The following is a 16,226-nucleotide window of genomic DNA, read 5'->3' as shown; positions in this document are numbered from 1 at the left end:
TTTTACATAAATAAACAACTCAAAAGAAGATTGTATCTAAATGTTATTCATTTAAATGTTAAAGTATTACCTTGTATTAAAACCACATTATTAAATGATTGGTAGCTAAGATCATATTACTATTCACTGCACGGTTTACAGTGGTGACAGTGATCAGAAGAAAGTGGCCTTCACAGAATTGCCTGTAGAACTATTTATCTTAACAAATTTAAAACAACACATATAGAAAGACAATTAAATATCTTGTTATGTTTGTGCAGCCATGGGAATCTTCACTGGGATTGTGTTCGTCTTGTTTCCGTCTGTATGTCTGTGCTCGATCGATGAGTGTTCCGATAAGAAAATGGCAACAAAACAGAAAATGTCACGATGACTCTTTTAATGTATCACTCAAAACCAAAATACCTTCATCATCATCGTGACTGATTGTCTAAAGCGTTAGTTCCACAAGGCAAATGTGTGTTTCATCACAACGTTTTCTGGTTCAGAAAATTCCGATAATACTGTCTACGTCGACTTTATCTATTGCACAATGTGATGCTTTATAAACATCTGACAATGAAGAGATATCCAACAATACACCACCATGAAAAATAGGCAGTTTTTATTAAGGACTTTCTACCTCTTAGTTCAGTCTGTGCACTGTTTGTTCTTTTACAAAGATTATTCAGAAATGTTTAAATACACATTTTAAAAGTGAAAAAAAAGAATTGCAGCTAGACTAAATGTGAAAATCAGTATACTTGAACATTCTACTATATTACATGTACCATGAATATTTGTATTTAATTAATAACAGTAAAGCAGCATATAACTGTAGTTGCAGTTGTTGCTCTCTCACAGAAGATATTATTCCAGGTCTATGGAGATATTTCAAAGCATTATTACTATTTATATCATGTTCTTGCTCCTGGTGATGTCACGTGATTTCACCTAAAAATACCATTTAATGACGAACGGTGGGGGGGTTTCCTCCTTCAATAGCTGGATGTCAGTCCTGCACCTTGATCAAGTGACCACTGGATGTTTCTTTTAACTGGAAATTTCCCCGTCTTCCTCGGTGTGTGCTGCTTTGTAAGGCGTCTTCTGACAGCATCTGTAATAAAGAAAAACCAACGGTGATGCCAGTGGCGTTTCTACAGAAGGGGCAGGTGGGGCACTGCCCCACCAGATGGCGCTGGTGTGCAGAAAGCTAAATACTGCATATCTGAACTTTGTGGCAAAAATATATTTTATTTTATTTCATATGCAAGAAGCGTGAATGTGTGTGTGAATAAACGAGACTCACAAGCATTATAGTCTTGTTTTGGAGTCATTTGATGCGTGTGTGTTTCTGTCTGTGTGCTTGCTTTGTGAAACGCTTCCCTCTTGCCGTCCGTCTCTGCACTGGGCTTTGTGAAACACTTTTCTCTCGCCGTACTTCTCTGCTGTGGGCACAACGGGCAAGCAGCAGACCAGTGCCATGGGAGCACCAATCAGCGTGAACCACACAGACCTCAGTTAACATGGGAAAGTAGTGATTATGCAGATGGCCCCTACGACGTTTCCCAGCAAGCTACTCGACTCCAGTCAGCGTCACCCGGTTCGGCGTCACCTGAGCTAACAGGCTACCTCGGCAGTGGACACCACCCGGGTCTGTGGAGAGGTTCACTCACATCGGATGAATAATACGTTTTGAAGTTCAGTTTGTTCTCCTGGCAGAGAGGCATAGGACGTGTGAGCTCCCGTTTCTGAGGTTTGTCAAGTTTAGTATTGTATTAGTAATAGTAAAAGTATAGTAATAGCGATGCTAACGGGACCATAGCCTACGGAGTTATTGACCGACATGAAGCCACATGATCCAGGCCACCCAGCAGAGAGAAGCGTTAGTTTATGAGGATGAGTGTGTTTGGAGAATAAGCACCCCCACGTAAGATATCTAATTGAATGTAAAGTTATTTCACTCGCCAACCCATTTGACTTGACTACGTTACACAGATTATTTTTATGCAGAAACAGATTTACTGTGATCAACTGAAACGTGAGTATTTATAGTAGTACTATATTCAGTTTTTGACATTGTTAATCTTACCCACCACCTATTTCCTAAACTGAAATGATTATAATCTGATGAACTTTGAAGTAATAAACTTTTATTTTTACCATTTAAAAGTCTGTTAAGGAGTTAACATGGCACATGTATGACTTTCTATATTTTTTCTATGTTTATTTTTGTTGAATGTTCCTCTAGGATGTCAAACATGAGACAACTGGAGTCTAACCAGAGTCATCACTGACTCCAGGTACAGACATGTTTTCATAACTTACAAACAATCAAAGTAAAGTATTGCACATAATACATAATGTAATAAATAATATATGCAATACTAATAATGTGGAAGAACTCCATACATTTCATTCATTGTCTTGGTAGTGCAAAGTTGAATCCAAAACCATATTCAAAATCAGTAGTAGAATATCCACAGAAAATAAGGATACAAGCTTTGTTCATAAGTATCACTTCCTCAACAATAATGCCATACTTTTATGTTTCCTATCATTTTATTAGGGATGGACAGATGGACGAGCCTGAAGCTAGTGCATGTCGCCTCATGTTGAGAATAATAAATGAATAAATTATGCAAGTTATTTGAGCTATGTGTCTGTCTTATCTTTTTACTTTGTTGCAATCATTTTACTTTAATGCTGTATTATAGGCAACATCTTTGTGTCGGGCTGAGCGCTAAAGCATGTGAAATGTATTTGAAAAAGGATTTCTGCTGCCTGCTGGCACTCAAAATGCAGCCCATGGTATATCTTACTGGTCTATACAGGCCTACTGCTTATAATAATCAGCTACCTCTATTTTTGGGACGGTGACATGACGTCATACAAAATTGCCCCACCAGAAATTTCAGGCTAAAATCGCCACTAGGTGATGCACTTTCAGCAGAGCCGGCTCTTCATATGAGCCAAGCGGCTGCTTAGGGACCTACAGCCACCAGGGGGCCACAATAGTCATTTACCATCAGCTGAATTAGGGTTGCCAATGTTTTGCTTACTGCGAGAGACTGAGATTTGACTCTAATGAGACTTTGATCCAGAACTGGCAGCAATGACATTAGTATGTTTGTAACACAGGGCCCCTCAGATACAGACAAATGTGCAGGTTGGACATTGAAAGTAATAATGTTGGTGTAATATTAACCAGATGAAAAACATCAAGTGACCAAGTAGTTATTCTTTTATAGTGTACTTTTAAAAAGTTGACATGACTTTTGAATTTTGAATACATCTGGATAAATGGGTACATCCATTTGTATTCTCCATTTGCCCTCGTAGTTATGGCCATGAAGGATACAGTATATATTTGATATTCCAGAAGTATTAGTAGCCAAAGGAAATTACCCTGGAGGTTGAAAAGCAGTGGTTTGTTGTGTGTGAACATACACTGAAGTAAATCATTTTAAATCTGGCTCTTGTGCAGCAAATTAATCTGCAAAATGAAAAATAAATAGTTGAATAATTGAAAATAAAGCTGCAGAAACACAGACCCAGAAGTAAGCTAGTATAAACTAATGATGACATCTATATGAGCTCCAGTCTGTGGGATGCGCTGTGACTGGGAGGTGTAAACTCACCCAGGGAAGGGCTGCATGTGAGTGATGGTGTCGGGCAGAGGCATTCCATAGGTCTCGGGCAGCAGGAGACTCAGCAACCCCGCCAGAGTCATCAAACTCCCCATGAAGATGTAAGGCAGCGATACGGAATAGCTTCCTGTGGCAGCACATCAGAAGAGCAGAGGGTGAAAAACAGCCTCGGCTGCAGAGGAAACCGTCGAGCGGTTCAGAACAAATGAGACAAAAGGTGAAGTTGTAAGAGACTCTGAAAAAAAAGTGTGATTTAAAACCAATCCAGTAAATCTTGGTAGAAACCTCGGCTGGTTTATCCAACCTGTGTGATAATCAAGCTGGTCTTTGTTTTTACTCTGGGCACATTTGTTCCTGCAGGAACAAGCGTCTCGTTAGAAGAAGGAACTGGTTTTATAAGCACTGGATCCAGATTATTTAATTCATTACCATGTTTTAAACATAAGTAGTTATTATTAAGATAAATGAGCATTTTTAACAAAAACTTTATACGGTATCATTCAAACAGATCACTTTAGTTTTTGGTTTTTACATTTATAGCTCATTTGAAGAATAATGAGATTATATCTAGTGTTAACTTGATGCTTGAGTTTGATCTATTAAATTAATGAAAAGTGAAAAATGTAAAACTCCAGAGCGCCGATGTCCACAGTTATTAATGTAATTCTTTAGGACATAATTACCATGATACTTGTAATAACAGTTTTAAAAAGCCTGTGAGCCAAAAAATTTGATTAATGGTGAGACAGATCCACTCAGTGTCAGAGGTCCAGTTCACTCCCACAGGACAAGGGGTACATGACATGAGATCTCTGAACTCGCCCCATGTGGGACTGTGGGTGTGTAAACACTGTAACACAACTAGTCTCGCACAACTCTGAACAGAACCACTGGTATAGACGATGGATCGATGGATGGACAATTTACAAACTGAAATGCGTCCATCAGTCAAAATATGCCAGAAAGTAAGAGAGCGCTTAAGGTTCAGAAACAGGGAGATCAAGATAATGTGATGGATGGATGGTGCAACTCTGCCATCTCTCCCAGATACAGGATGGATAGATTTTGTTTATAGCCTGTACTGCGGCCAGCCACCGGGGGATGATCAAGATGATTTAGCTTCACTTTGGAGATGTCAAGTTGTAAAATCTTCATTAACAGTCTACAGTACCAAAACTAAAGCCTAAAACGCAGCTGGATATTTAGGATTTCATTTCTTGCACGTATCCCGTAGTGACCAGTAGACGGTTGAGTGATGTAACATAAACACACTGTACTTTGAGCAGATCTTAGAGCGTCCTTACTCAAGTAAATGAAGTACGGAGCGATGATGCTGCCTAATCTGGAGGCCATGGAGCAGGCGCCAATGGCCGTGTTCCTCAGCACGGTTGGGTAGACTTCTGCTGTGTAGGCGTACACGAAGGAGGAGGCTGTCGACACGGCAAACTTCCCCATCATCTCCAGCGTTATGGCAACAGGAATCAGGTCTGGAGGGAATAGAAATGTTTTTTGTTCGAGGTTAAATGTGAGTTGTTAAACAATTCGGCTTCAAACTAAAGTTCTGCTCTTATTGATCGTACCTGCTGGGATGAGCTGTATGAACAGTAGAGACAGTCCTCCCATGGAGAGCGTGGAGAAGATGCTCAGTCGTCTGAAAACCCAGCGAAACAAAACCCACGACAACGCGTAGGCGGGCAGCTCAACCAAGGCCGACAGGAAGCAGTTGAAGTACGCGTTGCCGTGAAGGTTCGCCGTGTTCAGGGACAGCCCGAAGTAGCCAATGGTCATGGTGTTCCTGTGGGGATCATTGTTAAGGTCAGAAACAGAGTGAGACTGGTTTGTGTCCCCGTACGAGCAGTTTTATCAGTGATTCAATTCTGTGGCAAAATTGTAAACACAAATAAATTCAAAAGCTGGATGCAAAGCAGACAGTTTTCTTTAGGACTGTTAGTATATATTTGCATAACAGAAAGCCATGTCAATAGTCTATTTACTTTAAGATTAAATAAATGTATGACTGTTGTGTTTACAGTTTGTTTCTGCTGTCTACTAGCGGCGAATAAGTGTTACTGCAAGTCTAAGAAGCATTAACAACACAAACAGGACAGTAACAATATTGCATTCCAGCCATGAGCGCAAAGACACTTGAAATAATTGCAGTAAAAATAGTGGTTTAATATAATATATAAAAATCATAATTACAAGTCAAGAGGAAGGAGAACTACAGATGAAGTTTTGGTGGAGAAAACAAAATGAAGGTAGTTATTAGGACCTGTTATGACCTGTATTACAACAATATTCAGTTAGGAAATTAATGATTTTGTTTATAAAATGTTCAAATTTCACTTTTTTTAAGCGATGCAGGAGTCTACAAAATAGCGTTATCTAGCAATTTAAGCCTAGATATATTTTAAATACAATATTATTAGCAGAAGAGGTCAAAATGCTTAAAAAGGAATCAAATTTCGCTCATTCACCTGCTGATTCGCTTTTGTTGTGTAAGAATAAGTGTTTCGACAAAAAAAAATAAAAGAATAAGAATCAAGCTGCATCTGTTTTTTGTCGCCTCAGTGAGGAAGTGAGCACAGGAAGAACTCAGTCATGCTGTGCAGTTACATAAAGCCTGATTTTGATCTCGGTCGCAGGCTTCACAGCACCTGACAGGTCATTATTTGTTGTTAAGGAAGCAGGTTGACATGCGGTTGAGTTGATGCATGAACTGGCCGTCACCATTTATTAACAGCGTGCGTGTACTACATGTCTGCATGCCAGTGGATACGTGTGTGTGTGTCTGTGTGTGTGTGTCTGTGTGTCTGTGTAGCTGTGCATGCAGGGTCTCTGTACTAAAAGTGGAGGTCGCCTGGGACAGCGGGGACTCACCACACCAGCCACAGCGTGAGCGAAGTCCCGCAGATGTTTCGTGATCGCAGCAGATCGCAGATGTTGTGGGACGTCCTCTCCTCGGACTGGCGCCTATTCTGTGGGGCAGTTGAGCGAGTGGAACAACAAACATTTAACAAGGAGAGGCAGCAGTCCAGAAATAATGTCATTACAGAGGGAACATCGTGAAACAGTGGCCACTTCCTGAGTGCAGAGACGGACGGCAAGAGGGAAGCGTTGCACAAAGCAAGCACACAGACAGAAACACACATGAATCAAATGACTCCAAAACAAGCACAGGTTCTCACAAACAGAGACCAAACGTGATCAGAAATGAGTGCAGGGGAAATGTCCATTATTAAATGAGAAAATGAGCTAAAAGAAAACTAGAAACAAATGTATTGTATGGTTTTATCCCTTGATCCGAGTTATAGTTATCAAACTATTCCTACACTGTTTGTTGCCCTATGCAACTTGGTGGAACCTTGAACTCCAGATTAAAGGCCAATTTATGCCTCTCCGTTATTTCTATTACGGACAGATAAGACCGCCCTATCCGTCGTGAAACGTCCTCTCCGAGCGCCTCCGACAGCTTTTCGTACACGTCTGATTTTTCTAACTATCCGTCTTCATTTTGGAGACCCGACGGACCGCTCTTGGCTGTGATTGGTCCGCGAACGACATCATTTCCGTATGACGTCATTTCCGTATTTCCGGACCTCAAACTTTCTGTTTACTTGTAGCAACAAACACGAACACAACTATGATTCTACGATTAATGTGACGTGTGTGTTAAGCCAGCGGAGTTGTCCGGCTGACGGTGGCTCGTTAGAGCACTGAGGGCATGTGTGCACGGTCACATACGGTTAGAACGAGCTTTCAAAACGGCGCTAGCAGGCTAGGCTAGCGGGCTGGGCTAGCCACCATGCTAACTGCGGTGGTAACAGTGCAAGAACCCGCCGTCACGACTTTAATTCCACTTCTATCATGACACTGTTTCTATAATACCGTCAGGTTAGAAGCAAACACTGGGTAGTAGTTAGTGCCGGGAGTCCCTGCTGACTGTCTGTGGAAGCTGGGGGGGAGCTAGGTCCTGGTAGCTTCTAGCTACATGTAGCCTCAAGCAGATTCAAGCTGTGGAATCAGCAACACAGTTCGGAAACAAGACCGGGGAACCGCTGCGCTAAGAAACGATTACATCAGCATCTTGACACGCTGGGTGTCACTTTATTTAGATCTGTTAGTTGCCATGGTTCAGTGTGTGGGACGCAAGCTAACATGTCAACAGAGACACGTGGACTTCTTCTTCCCAAATGGGGTAGGCTTCTCTGAGCTCGTCTTCCGTTGCGCCACCTATGGGTTTGGCGGGGAATTGTTTTTAGACGGATAGTCGTCGGAGAAGTAAAAATCAAAAAGACACTTTGTCTCCCGCTGAGACCTCTCCGAGAAACGGATACGTAGAAGTATATAAGAGCCTTTAGTTTTGAAAAGGAAAAAAACTTCAGATTGAAGCTTCAGCAAAAGTTGGGGAGAGTAGAAAGAAATAGCATCTCCGCTTGTGGTGGCAATTTCTGTGAATCAAGCACAAAGTCAAACACCTGTCTTTCTGTAAATTGAATCCAGCATCTGCAGATAGACGCACAGTACAATCACCAGAAGGACATGAGCAAAGAGCAGAGATGAGAGTTGTGTTCTTATAACCCACAGCCACCTCCCGTTGGGTATGTAAAGGTATTTATTACCCTTTTGATGACTTATGAGGGTGGGAGCCATCCTGCCTTCATGACTCTGTGGGAGACCGCTGGACTGAGACCCCTGATGTGAGATCCCAACCATTTGCAAAGAGACACCATAAAGTTAAGGCTTCAAGAGGCCATGGGGTAAAAGTCGCTGAGCAATAATCGTAAAGCTAAAGTTGCATGGTTTAGACAAACTAGCTGGTCAATATTCCCATCACATGTCTGCTCATGTAAAATCACATGCACAAATGACAACATTTCCGTTACAAGCTTTAATACACAGTAGGATAACAGTGCCACTCTGTCCAGTCAAGAATGTAAAACAATGTGCTTTTCCACGATAAAGGAAAATGTAAATATAAGACAAACAGGTCCCTCAGTTTGTTTCCTTCTGTCAGTTTACCATCATGTCAATAGCAAATGTGGCACTAACATCCCAAAACAAATATTGGACAAACATGCGGTGCTCTAAGTGAGGTGCAATCTGGATGTGAACCTAATGTGGCCCGTGTGGTAAATGGAGAATATCGACCAAATAGTACCTAACAAATTCGAGCCACTTTTGGCCCCTTTGGACATGTGGTGTTGCCAGATGGCTGGATGAGGGCCAAATCAGATATTTGTGCAATTTTTCCTTGGATTGCCCAGTTTCCACAATTGTGTAACACTGCAGTGTCACAAGTCTGAACACAGGATGACACTGCCTTGGGGGTTGAGAGTTGAACTATTACTGAAGTTAAAGAAGAAAAATGGGTCAAATCTTGCTTAAGACTCTCCTACTGTAGATTATTGTTGACTCTTGCACAACAGTAAATGATTACACCAAACTTATCAGTGCAAGGGTTGCACTCATTCACACCCCCAACGTGCCGAGAGAAACAGATCCACAGAGATTTTGAGCAGGGAAACCGGTTTGAACTGGATAGTGGCTTAGACACCAGAGTTGAAGGGATGCAGAGGGTTTCAATGCTTTAAATTCAGATTGAAAAATCAACTCCCCGCTCCCTTCCCCAGATACGTTAAACAAGTATCTACTTTAATATTGTACTCCTACATCTGGTTGTTGCAGCAGCCAGCACGTTGGGGTTAATGCAATCACATGAGCCGTCTATTTCAGTGAGATCTCACCTGCAGGGGAGTGAAGATGACTGGCGGAGGCTCGATTTTGTTCCTCTTAGCAGCGTCTCTCACTATGGCCTCGGCCTCCTCCACCCGTCCCTGAGAGAGCAGCCAGCGAGGAGACTCCGGGATGAACCTGCCTCGATTTACAACAAGTGGACGGTGAGAGAGAGAGAAGAGGAAAGCAAACTCGTTTTGACTCCTCATCTGAGTGACTGCAGCTTCCATAAAGTTAACATCCACAGATTATTTTGAGATTGTTAAACTGTCAAGACGCAGTGATAAGATAGAACTTTTTATTCAGTAGTTTTTCATAGATTATTATTTCTTTTATAAAATTAAAGCAAAAGAAAAAACTGAAAAGGGTCCAACTCAAGTTCCCAGAGTCCAAAACCTTAATAATTCCACTTTAGATTACTAAATAGTAACATCCCAGAAGATGGGGAAGTTAATTTATTACATTTGGGTAAGAAAAACGATTTTCTGTTAATTTGACAGTTACAGCTCTAAAATAATACAAAACCTAGTTTAAAAATGTGAAAAGGGAAACTTTTACAACCTACAAATAAATATAACACTTATTAAAAAAAACACATACAGTAGAAAAACAGATGGGAAAGATCAACACTCCCCTGGCACTGCCACGATCAGCCTGTAGAAATCCATGCAGACACACACAAGCAAACACACACCTACCTACCACCAGAAAGGAACATTAAGCAAGCCAGGCAGGTTGAGGGCGAGGATGAGCATCCTCCAGTCTCTGATGAAGTAGCCCAACAGCGGCAGCACCATGTAGCCCAGGCAAAGGAAGAGATTCACACCCACCGTGGAGAAAATGGTCCGCACACGTGGGCCGAGAATCTCTGTCCCTGGAGCACGAGAGAAAAGAAACACAAGGAATGTATTACATGTCTCTTGCTTTAGCGTGAACCAGTAAGCGACTATACACTGTAGTTCTGAGAATTATTATTGAGTCAAATGAAGTACCTAAGACGAATGCACACAAATCATTGGAGATGGTTGCCATCCCGAGTACAAAGTATAAAGCGCAGAACACGGGCCAGGACGGAGAAACCACCAGGATGAGGGCAAACACCGTTTGGGCGCCCAAGGAGACAAACAACACGATTTTCCTCCCATACCTGGACAAGACATAAAGCAGAGGTTAAAGATTAAGAAAGCATGTTTAGATCGACAGTTCATTCACACACATGCCACCAGGACTGACTCTTTATACAATACAATACAATTTATACCAGCAATACAACTTCACAGAGCTCAGTGTATCTAGAGATATAAGAATTGAACTACAAAGGTCGGCTAGCCTCACTTCTTCTGATCGTATGTAGTCAAAGTGACATAAGAATTCCTCGGCTGTGTAAAATCAGTTGGGATTTCCTCTAACAGTCCAAGACATGAAGTCGTAGAGCGAACATTTTACCACCTGTTTGATTGATGTGGGAGGTGACACGTCTTTAAACAAGGTGTTCAATGCACTGCTAGTCTTTTTTTGTGTTGATTTATTTCATCTCTTTTCCAAGCACAGTCAGTTTCTCAATCCCTGCATGTGCAATATTTCCCCTATACTCTGACTTCCACAGGAAACATGATCCAAACAGCAAAGGAAGTGTTTATCATCCATTGTGTTGCACAGATGCAAAGACCTGACATTTGACCTACTCTTGTTGTCACGTAGACATCTTCAAGAGGTCATGAGTGAAAAGTGAAAAAGCACATTGCAAAGTCGACCACTCAGTGATTAACTTATTTAGTTAACGCTGACTCGGCTCTGACTGATCTGCTGTTCGTCACCTGTCAGAGAGATGCCCTGAAATGATGGAGCCGGCGAGAACCCCACAGAAGTAGACGGAGGAAGTCAATGGGTTCTTCCAACTATCATCACACACCAGGTTCCACTGAAAGACACACACACACACACACAAACACACACACACGCACACAAACAGATGATGTACCTATCAAGTAAAGTGTTCAATTCTGATATGTTAGCAATAGAAAGCAGTGCCAGGGTCATAATCAATATCTTAAAGTGTAACCTGTTTAGATTAAAATGAGACAATAAATCATAATGCCCATTATCATAATTCTATTAAAGTTGAATTTAGATATCACTCATTATTTCTGTGACATAGCAGCACTATTTACTGCCATATTCCGACATGATTTAATTGAGGTATACAGAATATTTGAAACAAAGAAAAAAAAAAAAAATATGATCTTCTATCATATTTTATTTTTGGGTTGTTGCTCTTGTTTTACCCATGAATTAATTCTGACATCAAACTCTAGTATTTGTGGTGAAGGGTGAACAAAAGTTATCCATCTCTGTCTTTTCGTATGGGACAGTTTCCAGTACTCTCGTGACTTTATGATGACTAATACGTCTCAGTTATGTTAAAAGGGACATATAGATATAGTTCAGCCATCTATCCTCCCTGTTTCCAAAAGCTGTAGCCTCCTCTAATCAGGGGACACCCACCTCAGTTATGATGGTGGAGGTGTAGATGCTCTGGTCATAGTCCCACCCGTCCAGGCAGCCTTCTCTTGGCACCTGGCTCAGATTCACACTGACACCGGGCTCCAAGCCTCTCTGGGAGAAGCTCAGCAGATCATCCAGTTTGTATCTGAGGCACTTGCTGGACACCAGCTCTCCTCCGCTGTCCTCCTCCAGCGGGATGCTGCTGTTCCTCCACGCCGCCGTCAGGTTTACGCGCGCCGGCACGAGGCAGCGGTGCAGCGGCGTGTCGCCCACAAACACGATGGAGACGGCGGTGAAGCCATTGGGCACCACGGTGATACAGAGGAAGAAGAACACCTGCAGCTGGAAACAACCCCATTCTCCCAGGAAGGACGTTGCCTCGTCATAGTCGAGCATGGTGCCTGCGGAACTGCGCGTAAAGTGGAGCAGAGTCGACAAGAGACGCAGAGGACTCTGCAGTGGCTATTTGAAAAGAGTGGGGGGGTGGGGGGGGAGAGAGGGGGACATCAGCAACGACACCATCCCACCTCCTTCACAGTATTGTATTAATTTGGGGGAAACGGGTTTTAAAGGCACAACCCGAGATTCAGTTTGCAGATAAGGAACAAAAGTATGTTTTTCCTTCATATGTTGGGAAACAATTCTTCTGCTCTCCATCTTTTCCAAACTATAAATAGATAATGTAGTGGCTAAATATCTTTTTCTTTTTCCCTATCTCCCCGACATGGAGTCCAATTTTTTTATGTGGCTCATATCTGACACACAAATCAATGCTATTCTTTCTGAATATTAAGGAAATAATCAACATATTGACCATATTGATGAAAAAGGCACTGACTCCTGTTCATAGGCCGTAGAGAAGTGGAAATGAGTTTTCCATCATCAGGCCGACATAATGCTCTTTAAACTCGCTGATCATTAATGTTCCAATCAACCTTCTCTGGATGTTGATCTGGAAGGCAGCTGTGGAATGGGTCAAATAATGTTGTTGTAAAATGTCTCTATTTTTGAGCCTCAAATTTATTTCAAATGTTGGTTAATGGCCGAACAGACTGTGTGTGTGTGTGTGTGTGTGTGTGTGTGTGTGTGTGTGTGTGTGTGTGTGTGTGTGTGTGATCAACATCCATGTGCACCTGCGTGAATACATGATTCCACTTAACTGCTCACAGAGAGAGATCCATCTTTGAACATAAACAAATAAAACTTGAAAAATGTGATGTTTGAGTGAGATAATCTGATGGATGATAACTAACATGCTAACATGTATTAACATGTATAAACCCAAACTGTGGAACAACCCTTGACCCCCCCAGGACAGAGTTACACACACAAATCCCTGTTAATCAACAACTCTGTCATAAAGGGGCCGAGTTTCTGCAGTACTGTTCATGTTATAAACTCATGAAGAAGATAAAGTGGGTCTACAAGGTGATAAATGCAGATGGTCTTGTGCTAACATGATTATTGCCTCTGTGCTGTCTTTCAGACCAGGCTCTTCCAACCAGTAGGATCCCAGAAGCCCAGGTTAATGATTGTGCATGCCGAGTTTTCAACTTAAGTTTGTAGAATTTTGTGACATCTGGTGCTGAGGTTGCACGTTTCAGCTGAATAACCCCTCACCTCACCCTCCCCTTCCACACATCAAAGAGAAGCTGTGGAAACAAATGTTTAACATGTAAAAGTGATAAATAGGGCAAACTGTATGTCCTAAAATGCATGTAAATGAATGTCTCCTTCTGAAGACCTGGGTGCTCTTCGTAAATAAGCACTGCTGCTGTGCGAGTTGAGTGTCGACACCCGCTCCTTGGTTTAGGGTTAAACACTGTACAGTTTCTCCTGGAATTATATTATATTATATATAATATATATTATAATCATATTTAATTATACTTATCTTATTTCACTTCACTGTATAACCGTAATTCACATACGTGTTATACCTGCACTTTTTTTTCTTAGACTGTCGCACTGTTTGTATTTTGTATTGTTTTTGTGACTGTTCGTATTGTACTGTTCTGTTTTGTGATGTATATTTTGTGTAGCACACTGAGAGCCACTTTACCGAGTCAAATTCCCTGTTTGTGCAAACTTACTTGGCCAATAAACATGATTCTGATTCTGATGTTCAGTTGTCATGTGATCATCATAACCTTGTTAGAAGAAATCACCTCAACTCCTTATCCACTTATAAGAAACATATACAGTCACAAACCAATTCCAATTTTGACTTTACAGTGACACAGGAGCCTCTTTCTCACCACAGACACTGAATCAGGCATCCAGATGTTTTCAAACTTTGATCAGTTGTCTCTGAAAGCCAATGGGTGTTTCCTCAGTGATGAGAGACCGGGATTTAATCTTGTCACAATGTCATGTCTTTAATCCCTTCCTTTGTGCCAGGACAAAACAGACCGCAGTAAAGTGAGCCGTCATCTGGGAAGCCAGCCGCCACTCGGGTTTTTGTTGCGCGTCTACTACTGCCTCATACGGTAAAGCTGTATAGATAGTCGGAGCGCTTAAAAAAAAAAACGAAAAGACAACTATATCTTAGTTATAGTCTCTCATTTGATTTTTTTGTGTTCATCTTCATGACTTATCTGTTCATGTAAATTATGTATTTTTACTGCAAATTGAAGGGCAAGTCTGTAAAAAAGGACCACTGTATTCGTAATGTAACAATATTTGGAAGCTTATTAAAAATATTCCTTGAGACCTTAAAAGTTACTTTGTGTGGATTCTTGTTCATGGTGTCTCTGACTATACTGAGATACATTTTTGTGTATTTTTACAGACACCATGAACAAGAATCCACTCAAATTAATTTTTAAGGTCTCAAGGAATATTTTTAATAAGCTTCCAAATATGGCAACATTATGAATACATTCTTATTCATTACAGACTTGCCCTTTAATTTGCATTAAAAATACATGATAATTGACATGAGTAGGTCATGAAGATCGAAAAAAAAAATCTAATAAAATAAAGTTGTGTTTTTCTTAATTTTGGGCCGTTTTACCCAACCATGCTGTTTTACCGTAAAGCCACAAGTAGACGCGCAAAAAAACAGCGGGGGCGGCTGGCTTCCCAGATAACGGCTCACTTTACTACTGTGTACACGTGTTTGCCGGTGCGCATGGTGACCGTCGCGGCAGCAATGAACTTCCCCGTTGACACGTGTTATCTGTACAAATGTTATCTGTGTGTGTTACATGTCTGTTGTCCGGGTCTGTATACAGACTTTAGGTTTGTCTTACCGTTGTTTGTGTGAGACGAGCAGTACGGGATGCGGATATAAATAGACACTCGACTTCCGGGGTAACCGGAAGTGAACCCGCGGAGTTCTAATTGTGTTCAAACTGTTCTATTATTAGTTGGCTATGCCTTTTTGAAGCTATTGTTTGTTAATATGTTGCCGGTTATGTTTCCAGCCATATGGAGTGTATTGTATCAGCTGTTAAAGCTATGGGATGGCCTTACCTGGGACACCCCTGTGTATAATGTTAGGTTGGTTTGTTCCAATTGTGGGGGCGGGGTTAGGTCCCATTTAAGCAGGTCTGTTCAGTATGTATAGGGAGCTGCTACTGAGAGGACGTGATTCTGAGAGCTCCCAAGAAGTGTTTATCAAAGTATATTGCTATTGTAATCATTTGTTTGGGCCATTGTGCCTATTTGTTTTCTTATTTTCAAGTGTTTGTTTTTTTTGCTCTTTTGTTTTATTTTATATTTACTACCTTGTAAGCCTTATATTGGGGATAATAAAATTCCCTCATACACCGGCATCTCCAAGTACTCCTGAGAGTTATTTCCACCTAGCTCAGCCGCTCATATTCATACCTACCTTTAACATTAGGTACTTAATGAACTGATTAACAGTGTCACTAGGGACATATTGGTGATTCATTGTGTAGCAAAGTAACCCACATGAAGAGGGCAATACAAAGCATTAAATGTTGGCTTTTATCTGCAGATTTTCTACTTGTTGAACATTATAAATTGACCAAACAAAGAGTTTAACAGACTACTGTTGTATGTTAAAGTAAAAGGGCACTCAGTGGAGCGCTTCAATCCATTCAGACCCAACAGTCCCCTCAAATTCAATCAAACTGCACTAAAACTTCACATACTCATCAATATCAGTTCCCTAAATATGACAGATTGAATAAATCCCTGGTAAAATGTGGATGATGTTATGTAACGTAAAAGGAAGTGGAAGAAATTCCTGGATCCGTTCCCTGATCTGGATCCACACCAAATGTAAGGGGTCCTTCCCTGACCTATACCACAGCCTTCCACCAAGTCTCATGAAAATTGGTTTATTCATATTTATTTGATCTCGCTCACAAACAAACATAGAAA

The 16,226-nt window shown here is 41.2% G+C and overlaps 1 protein-coding gene across 2 annotated transcripts; it reads right to left on the bottom strand.

Moving 5' to 3' along the window:
• Window positions 1-587: 587 nt before the first annotated feature.
• LOC133019459 (organic cation/carnitine transporter 2-like) lies at window positions 588-15,177 on the bottom strand. Of its 2 annotated transcripts, none has more exons than XM_061085949.1 (11): window positions 15,125-15,177; window positions 11,871-12,332; window positions 11,183-11,286; window positions 10,358-10,512; window positions 10,068-10,239; window positions 9,377-9,503; window positions 6,510-6,607; window positions 5,210-5,424; window positions 4,934-5,116; window positions 3,621-3,756; window positions 588-1,096 (listed from the first exon to the last, which is right to left on the bottom strand). In XM_061085949.1, the coding sequence occupies exons 2-11, from the start codon at window positions 12,264-12,266 to the stop codon at window positions 1,033-1,035; spliced, it is 1,650 nt and encodes a 549-aa protein (XP_060941932.1). In that variant the 5' UTR covers window positions 12,267-12,332; window positions 15,125-15,177; the 3' UTR covers window positions 588-1,032. The 2 variants fall into 2 exon arrangements, with proteins under 2 accessions (XP_060941932.1, XP_060941933.1); XM_061085950.1 differs by lacking the exon at window positions 15,125-15,177 and adding an exon at window positions 13,491-13,502.
• Window positions 15,178-16,226: the final 1,049 nt, after the last annotated feature.

This window comes from Limanda limanda, chromosome 14 (assembly GCF_963576545.1).
Source record: "Limanda limanda chromosome 14, fLimLim1.1, whole genome shotgun sequence".
NCBI lineage: Eukaryota > Metazoa > Chordata > Actinopteri > Pleuronectiformes > Pleuronectidae > Limanda > Limanda limanda.
This window is presented reverse-complemented; position numbering and strand designations above follow the sequence as displayed.

What these genes read in the sequence shown, in the direction of transcription:
- LOC133019459 (XM_061085949.1), bottom strand. Translation starts at nt 12,266, where the DNA reads ATGCTCGACTATGACGAGGCAACGTCCTTCCTGGGAGAATGGGGTTGT. An exon ending in CATACAGCTCATCCCAGCAG is followed by an intron (nt 5,117 to 5,209) that starts GTACGATCAATA and finishes TATTCCCTCCAG; the next exon opens with ACCTGATTCCTGTTGCCATA. An exon ending in TCCGTACTTCATTTACTTGA is followed by an intron (nt 3,757 to 4,933) that starts GTAAGGACGCTC and finishes GTGCTGCCACAG; the next exon opens with GAAGCTATTCCGTATCGCTG.